At 44.6% G+C, this 9,064-nt stretch overlaps 1 protein-coding gene across 1 annotated transcript in view; it reads right to left on the reverse strand.

Annotated features, from left to right (window-relative positions):
• Positions 1-1,317: 1,317 nt before the first annotated feature.
• The window catches only part of LOC130586127 (regulatory-associated protein of mTOR-like), a 12,464-nt gene continuing 4,717 nt past the window's right edge, over positions 1,318-9,064 (reverse strand). The window contains exons 2-3 of the mRNA XM_057386839.1: positions 3,293-3,395; positions 1,318-1,487 (exon numbers count right to left, since the gene is read on the reverse strand). Coding sequence (XP_057242822.1) covers positions 1,333-1,487; positions 3,293-3,395 — 258 coding nt within the window. The 3' untranslated portion in view covers positions 1,318-1,332. The remainder of the gene's footprint in view (positions 1,488-3,292; positions 3,396-9,064) is intronic.

The following is a 9,064-nucleotide window of genomic DNA, read 5'->3' on the forward strand; positions in this document are numbered from 1 at the left end:
TAATTGAGCCCCTTTCCAGGTCAACCTCAGATTTAACCCCTTTCCTGCCCAGTGAAACTCAAACCCCACACCCAAGGAAATGCTAACATAGAGCTGTCTTGGTTTTCCTTCCATTTTTCCACCTCAATTCTCTCTGCACTGAATTGCAAGAACTCTTCACTTGTTCAGAGAACTCTTTATCAAGACACATCGAGCTCACAGCTCTGTCATCTCCCACCCTCTCCCCCAGCACAACTTTCATTTGAGAACTGCATGAAATGACTGAATATTGCTTAACTGCAGGATTCTGCAGAGGAAACAACAGCTGAAGTGGTTTTTACTCCTGCAGCACACAAATTTATGTAGGTACACAACAATAAAGCAAAGTCTTAAATTTAATCAGAACAAATACTTCAAGCCACGGCAAGCTGATAAATTATTTAGAAAGGGGCTCAATAAGACCTGGAAGGAAATATCCATCAGCTGTGCAGCTTGGCTGGGAGCCTCCAGAAACAAGGAATTTTCATGCTTTACCTCTTTTACAGTTTCCTTTCAGCTAAGCTGTTTGCATTGAGCAAAAAGGAGGATTTTAGAGCAGAAGCAGCAGTCCAGCAATGCCACAGCACTGGGCACACAGTGCCCAACACATCCAGTTCCTCTGGAAGGAGCTGACAGCCAGGGAATATTTCAGAAAACTTTCATGATTGGGTCTTTTCTCAGACTGCCTGGTTTTCCCCAAACTGTCCTCTTTCCAGCCATTCCTCAACCATTCCAAGCCCCCAAGAACCAGACAAAATGGGATGTATTAGTATTTATATGAAAGCTCTAGGAAATTCAATAATGTTCCTATTGTTTTATTGCAGATGGCACACCAACTTCTCTTTATGACTGCAGAAAGCTCCAGAGCCCTGTGGAGTGCAATAAAGCAGGACGTGTTTGGCTTTGCAATGTGGCAGGGGCTGGGATTTGCAATGTGGCAGGGGCTGGGATTTGCAATGTGGCAGGGGCTGGGATATTTTCCTGCAGGAATCAGGGCAGCAGCCCAGCTCTGGGATTGCCTCCACCATGCCCACGCAGGGACCCTGCTGCTCCTCCCTCCCAACCAGGAATTCTGTCCCAAAACACAGCAAAAAGGGCTCTTTTCACCTTTGCACCAACATGTTTTACTCTCCTGTTTGATTTCAGGCACTTTCGGATTTTTTTGCTAAATTCTTGGGCTGCTGAGATTTAAAAATTGTCAATGCACCATGAGGAAAAACACAAATTCTGTTAAGAGTACACTAGTATCTGCTAGAAATGCTTTGAGATGAGTCCTTCTGACAGAAATACACTCAGAGAAAAGCAGAGAGAGGCTCAGAGGAGTAAAGGCTCCACCAGGAGAGCAGTGAATGCCCAGTTTAGAGGCACAGAACACCCAACACTCACCCTGGGCTGCCAATTCTCRTACTGCTTCTGCAGGTTGGCCCCGATGGTCTCCAGAGCTTTCTGAGGCCCCATGGACAGAGGATCTGGAAACAGAACACACAGGAACATTTCTCACCCCACTGCACCACTCAGATCAGGATATTTTCATGTAGATTCCTTTCATTATCAATTTCAAACCCATAAACAATTTGTTCCTCATGGAATTTACCCGGGGGCAACACCCAAAAATTATTCTCAAATTCTTCAATCCAACAAAAATCCAGTTCCATTACTGACTGTCAAATGTGGAAGATTCCTCTCACGGAGCTACTAAACACAATTTTGTTTTGAAAGACAGGAGAGGCATTACATTTGTTTCTTTTAATAATGAAATAAGGTTTCTATTGTAAATAATGACAAGAACTCAAATTGGTTAAATATTTGATGACAAACATTTTCTGTTGATGAATGCAAAATCTTGCTTCATTTACTTCCTTTGCTTCCTGCTTCAGAGATTGTGTGCCATTTGTAATATTTAAGAAGTTAATTTTATTGCTAGATAATTACCACAATCCATACATAGCAATGCAATTCCAGCCAATGTGCTTTATTCAAATACCACGGACATTTCATTAAACAATTAACAATTAAAAAAAACTATAAGCTAATATTTTGCTATTTAATATAAATTATTTTAAAAGCACTAAACCAAATCAATGAAGTGGGTGCTTTTTTTAGAAGCAAAATATAATAAAGCAGGGTGAAAGCAGGGTTTGGAGCATTGTTTTTCTTTAAAGAATAAAAGCACGTGGAAGGTGCAGCAGGACCAGAAATTTCAAATTGGCTGCAAGTGGAAGGGAGCACTTGTGTACATAAACACACTGAAAATTTAATTACAAAACTGCATTCAAAATTCTCTTTGCTAATGATAGGCTCTAATGAGTTTATTTAAATGCCTCTGCAATGCTCTGTGAGTATCAATGAGACATCAGGGCTGGTTTTTTGCACTGCTCTCAGGTACCTGTTTGTGCCTGCTCAGCTGCTTTAAARTCATCAGCATTTCTAGGTTAAAACCCTCAGATGCTGTGATTCACAGAGCAGGTAATGCAAGGCTAGAAACAAGAGCTTCTGAAAGTTTGGGTTTTTTTTTAAGAAATGCAGTTTGTGCAGTGATTAATTTGCTCCTGGGGCCTGTCTGAGCCCTGAGTTGAGGATTACAGTGGTCGACATGCCTGAGGCTGAACGTCCCCAATTCCTACACAAAAACCAAATCTCTCTCAGAAAGCTTCTATACACAAGATATTCCCTTCTAATATTACTTCAAATTCGTCCCATCTTGATAATTAGACTTTTTTGCCCAAAACCAAGGGAACTTTTCATTTCTTCACAACAAAAAAATAGGAATTCAGCACAGTGCTGCATGAAAGCAGCAAATCCAGGTGTTGGAATTGCTGGCAAGACATCCTTGGGAATAATTCCAGGTCTTCTGAATGATTYCAATTAAAAGAGCCCTGGAGCAGCCACCTCAAACCACAGCAAGGTGTTTCACAAAGCTCACTGCTCTGCTGAGCGAGGCACAGAAAGGGGATTTAAAGTTCTGCACTCTGAAGCTGTCTCTGCTCAGAGATTTCCTCAGATATTTATAAATCTAAAATAATTACAAGGCAGCTCATTAACAGCTGTTTTCCTGCATTGTTTCCAATTCCAGAACACAGCAGGAGAGATGACCCATGGGCAGCACTTGGAGCTGGACTCTTCATTAACCCAGAAAGAGAGAAATCAGCCCTGATTTCCTTCTCAGCCCAGTTTTAAACCCTGGGAATGCACAATTTGAGGATGAATTCCACGCTGTGACTCAGTTTTTGTGACACTCAGGGAATCTGGAGCCTGCAGGGCTCTGGGCACTCACCAATCCAACATTCCAGGCGGGCACAGGGAGTTGTTTTCACCACATCTGGGGGGTCCACGCCAACGTTGAGGCACAAAACTAAGGCAACACTGACTGTCTTCATCTGCAAAGAGAGGCAAAACACAGCTCCTGAGTGCAGAAAAAGCAGCAACTTCCACTCCCCCAGAACTTCTGCAGGGTTTTATCCAACCTCCCTTACCTGCTCTTTCACGTGGACTATTTTTGAGCAAGGCCTGACTGATGAAATTTTTCATATTTTTTATTAGAACAGTACTTAGAGCCTTTGTTACTATTTTTGTTATTATTTCCACAGCTCATTCTTCTCTTTCTGAGCATGGAAATAGATGAACTTCTGCTACTCATCTTAAATTAGCCACTGTCCAASTGAAACACATGATTAAAACATGAGGCAATGCTATTCAGGGGCCCTGACCAATATTAAAATGCASTGTGTGATCTCAAAGATTGGAACTAAAAGAATAAAATGGAAAAAAACCCCAAGTGGCAAACAGAACCATTAAAAAACTAAACAAACACGCACCAAAACAACAATATTTATGCACTTTTTATTTTGGTTTTTTTTTTTCAAGTGACTGTTTTCCTGGAGAGCTCTGTAAGGAGAAATCCTGGTGTGGCTCCAGCTGCTGCTCCATGGGGTTATCTCACCCAACCCAAACCTGGAACCCAAAACCATCCTGGCCAGCTAAAAATACTGCCTGAAAATTATTATTTTGGGGTTTTTTTAATGGTTTTTTTCTAGACTTCCTGGTCCCAACACCTAAACCAGAGAAGGAAAACAGAAGCAGTGATGAGGCTCTCAGTGATTCCAGGCATTCAGGGCTTGCCTGCAGCAAGGCCACCCACATCCCCACTTCCCCAGGGTGCTCTGTGCAACTTCCAACAGCAGGGAAAAAAAATTCCCAAATTTCACACTTAGAGAAAACCCTAGAGCCACATAAATGTGTAATTTATATACAAACTGGAGCAGCCAGACACCATTCACACCACGGAGTGGGGCAGGCTCTACACCAGGACAGAAATCCTGCACTATTTCCTCACTCCCATGGCCACGATGGGAAATGTTAAATAAAAAATCAACCAGAAGTGTGGCTCATGGCTTCATCCCAAACCATGATCCTGCTAACAAACCCTGCAATGCTGTAGGAGTTCCCAAGGAGGAAGCAGCACTTTCTAGCACTGAGATGGAAACAACTGAACAGGAGGAATTCCCTGGACAGGATTGCACCAGAGCTCCTGGGGAGTGCCAGGGATGGGGTGGGGATGCCCAGGGATGGGGTGGAGATGCCCAGGGATGGGGTGGGGATGCCCAGGGATGGGGTGGAGATCCCAGGGATGGGGGCAGATGTCAATGGATGGGGTGGAGATGCCCAGGGATGGGATGGAGATGCCCAGGGATGGGATGGAGATGCTCAGGGATGGGATGGAGATGCCCAGGGATGGGGTGGAGATGCCAGGGATGGGGTGGAGATGCCCAGGGATGGGGTGGGAATGCCAAGGGATGGGGTGGAGATGCTCAGGGATGGAGATCCCAGGGATGGGATGGAGATGCTCAGGGATGGGGTGGAGATGCCCAGGGATGGGATGGAGATCCCAGGGATGGGATGGAGATGCCCAGGGATGGGGGGAGATGCTCAGAGATGGGATGGAGATGCCCAGGGATGGGGTGGAGATGCTCAGGGATGGGTGGAGATGCCAGGGATGGGGTGGAGATGCTCAGGGATGGGGTGGAGATGCCCAAAGCTTCAGTTCACACCAAGGACTCGTGCTTTAGGGCACAGTGAGAGCAGAGATTTTGGAAGGATGAGGGGCAGCTTCAAGGTGCAGCCCAGTCCTGCAGAGCCTTCACTGCACTATGAACCACCCCAAACCACCCAAAACCACCCAAAATCACCACCCAAAGCCACCTGAGCATTGCACAACCCCCAGCCAGCTCCAGAGCTCAGCAAAGCCAGGCTCAGCTGCCAGAACCATCACACACTGCCACACACACACTGAGCACCCCCAGGGAGACACAGAAAACTACACACAAAATAACTGATTAGACCTGGGAACTCATAAATCATCCTTCCCAGAGAAAGTATCCTGCCAGGCAATCTTCTCCATCTCATTTATTTATTGTTTCCCATTTGCAGTCTAATATGGACTTATTTTTCAGCGTTTTGCTGGTAACATCTGATTGGTGGCTTCTGCTGAACAGGCTGATATTTATTTTCCATTCCCAAGTTCAGGGTTTTAAATAAGTGTTTCTTCTGGGGGAACTGACAGCAAACCCACGAGAGGAACAGGAACTGATCCCAGCAACAAATGGGGTGATTTCCCCTCTGCCACCTCCCYCAAAGGATGTAAAGCATCACACTCTGCATGATTTGTTCTGCTAAAAAGGAGCATATCCTGAGAACCACAGCTCATTCCTCTYCCCTCTGACCATATCCAGGCTCAGCAGGGTTTTGGGGGACAAAGCATGAGACCAATCAAAAAAAAAAAAAACCCAAAAAACTCTGAGCCCAAAAAACCCAATAATGCCTTTCCCATTTCTAAACTCTTTTGGAACACACCAGAAACTTCACTGCATATTTAAAGCTTTAATACAAGCAGGCTGAGGACATTCTCATCTGTCATTAAGACAGTGGAAATTTTCTTTTCCCCATTTCAGGAGTTTATCCATCAGAATAAATTTCCATGGATTTTGTTAGAATTAAAAAATGAAGCAGAAGAACATTTGGCAAGTTTGTAAGAAAACCAATATCCAAAATGCTTTGTCAGCAACGGCTCAAGATCAAACCACAGCAGCTCTTACTGTGGGCTCTGCACTTTGGAGTGTCATTTGTATGTTAAAAAATGGGATACAACTCCCAAGCTTGTACTGCATCCGTTTTAAAGTGATTTAATAACTCTGGGTCAGAACCTGCAACACTTAAATGGCAAAATCCACTCGGTCAAAATGCTCTTGCTGAGAAGTGATGGCACTGAATTCATCCCAAAGCCATCGGAAATGGGACTCAGGGAGCAGAGGGAGCTCTGTATCTGTTCAGAAGAGAAGGTGCTTATTAAAGCATTTGACACTAAAATTTACATCTTATGCTAAAGASCTTTTAAAATATTCCTAATTCACCTCTTATTTCATTTAGAGGCCAAACAGATGTGCAGGTGAGTACAGTGCAATTTCTGCAGATATTTTCAAGTGGGAAAAATGGGTTTGATTGAAAAGATGAAGTTTTCTCATCCCAGGGAGCCCACATGATCCCATTGGAGCATCCCTGGAAGGGATTCCAGCCCAGGCTGACACTGAGCCCCCATTTTAGCCCGAGTGAGAACACATTTCTAACTCAAGAGGCATAAAACTGCTTTATATTCCAGTTYAAGTAATACCAAGAACAAGTCAGTGCATTTATGAGAAATTCTGCATTTTGTGGTACATTTCAGCCTGGACGTTTTAAACCCCCATTAATATTTGATTTTTACACTGCAATTTGCAGGCTGAAAACTTTCTGCTTAAACATTACCCAGAAGAACACTCAAGTGTTAGAAACCTGCCTGGGTTTAAGCCAGTGAGTTCAAACTGCTTCTGGGAGTTAATACAAACACAAGATTAAGTCAGCATTAAACACGAAATATATGTGGCTACATTATTTTATGGAGTTGAGGAAGAAGTTATCAACATTAAATACAGATACTGGGACAAATTCCCAATTCCAAATCCTCATATGAGTCTCATTTGAAATCCCTCACTGGCCAGGAGGCTCAATTTCCTCCTTGTGCAGGAAATTCATTCCCTTCTCGAAGCCTTTTTTTTTTTGGACATTTTTCTCTACACACATTTACAGGTTTAACAGAAATCTCTTCAAACCCAGCGAGGTGTTCCTCAGGTAACTCCTGAATGCTGCTCCTTTGGAGATGTGCCAGGAAAAGCTCTGAGGATGTCTCCAAAGAGAGCAGGAACAGCAACACTGAGCAAGAGGAAGAATTGTTCTCCCTTGAGCTCTGTTTCACTCTGCAACACCAGAAGTGTTTGCTCTTTGCCAAATCTTCCCATTTTGGGCTCCCAGCTGAGAGGTGCCATGTGCTGACACTCTGTCCAGGCATCATTCCCAGAGCTCTGGCAGCACATTCCACTGAGGAATGCAGCTCTGAAATCAGCTGAAGGTATTGAACAGGCAGACAAAGCCTTGRCCTTCCACTCCATCACACAACTGCACACACACCAAAAAAATRGGGAAGGAATGGTTCCCAACAGATCCCACATGAAACACAACTTTCCCTTTTCCCTGCTGCTTCTTCATTCCTGTACCATTTGCAAGGTAAAGCATCTAAAAAGAAGAGCTTTCGGTTTCAATGAAATGTTTTTAATGTAAAGTTTAAGATAAATAAATTGTTATGGAAAAAAAAAATCTGTGTGTTTCTCACAGCAATAAAAGGAGTAGAATGCAAAGAACTCCTGCAAGTTACCATTAATAATTCAACAGCTCTGCAGGTTGTCTCCAGCCATCTGGAGCCCAGAGTCGGTTCCTGGTGTGCCAGCCTGCTCTAGATTCCTCGATCAGCTCCTCCCAAGGGTTTGTTTTCCTTCTTTAACTCTGAACTCAGCACTCACACTCTGAATTTTCTTCAGATGCTTTTTGCACTCAGTGTGTTGGTTTTCCTACACACGGCTCCAGCTCCTCACCAAGCACACTCTGAACTGCTGCCCTCAMTGCTCACTTCACAAGCACTTTTTAAACTCGTGGCTGAATTTTTGCTGCCAATCACTGCCCCAGCTATCCACAGCCACTTCTGTTCACCTAAACTGGGACCAGTGAGCAGYTCCTCTGGGTGACAGCAGTGACACCCACAGACACACTGTGGCCTTCAGAGATCCAAGGTGACCATGTGTGACCAACTCTGTTCCAAATTAAAGATTCCAGTTTGGAATCTCAATCCTCTGTCAGCCAAACACTGCTCTCCAGCCCCTCTGGAATGCTTAGAACCAAAATGGTGTTTCCTTCCCTGTCAATCACTTCTTAATAATAATGAAAATAACAGAAAGCAAGTGCTTTACTCCTATGATCTTTGCTTTCTTTCTACAACCTGCAAAAGAACCGTTTTCCAGATGTCACTCCCCATTTATCTGTGACAAGGGGTTTCCTCCTCAGCTCTGCTTTGCATTCCTGCAGCTTCTCCTCATCACTCCACAGCATTCCCACTCCTGTCTAGCACTGCCTTTCAAAGGTGTCCATCTTCCCAGGCACTGCCTGATGCAGCTTCAGATCTTCCTTACAAACCATTCCTTCAAACCATTCCTAGAYGGGCTCTCAGATCTTTGGGGAGTCAAGAACACGGGATGCACACGGAGTGTTTGATCAGAGCCGCTGTCTGAACGAGAGGAATCCCTGAGCCTGAGCCAACTGCTCCTCATGCAAATCATTTCCTAAAGCAGGAGCTTTCCCAGCTTCAGGAGAGAGCAGGAGGAAAGGAGAGGATGAGAGCAAGCCCAGAAATTCGAGTGCAGTGTCAGGTTGAGTTTGAAGGCAGTGACACAAAACACCGGACAAGAGCAAACCCAACAATTTGAGTGCAGTGTCAGGTTGAGTTTGAAAGCAAAAGACATGAAACACCAGCCCTCTGCCTCACAGGGCTCAACCACCCCATCCCTCCAAAGGCTTTCAATTCCTCCTGCTCTGTGCCATGGAGAGGAGGGCACAGCACAAACCCTGCTGCTGCTGTGCCATGGAGAGCAGGGCACAAACCCTGCTGCTGCTGTGCCATGGAGAGGAG

Source organism: Malurus melanocephalus, unplaced genomic scaffold, assembly GCF_030028575.1.
Source record: "Malurus melanocephalus ecotype Western Australia unplaced genomic scaffold, MMel_1.1 scaffold_1073, whole genome shotgun sequence".
Classification (NCBI taxonomy): Eukaryota; Metazoa; Chordata; class Aves; order Passeriformes; family Maluridae; genus Malurus; species Malurus melanocephalus.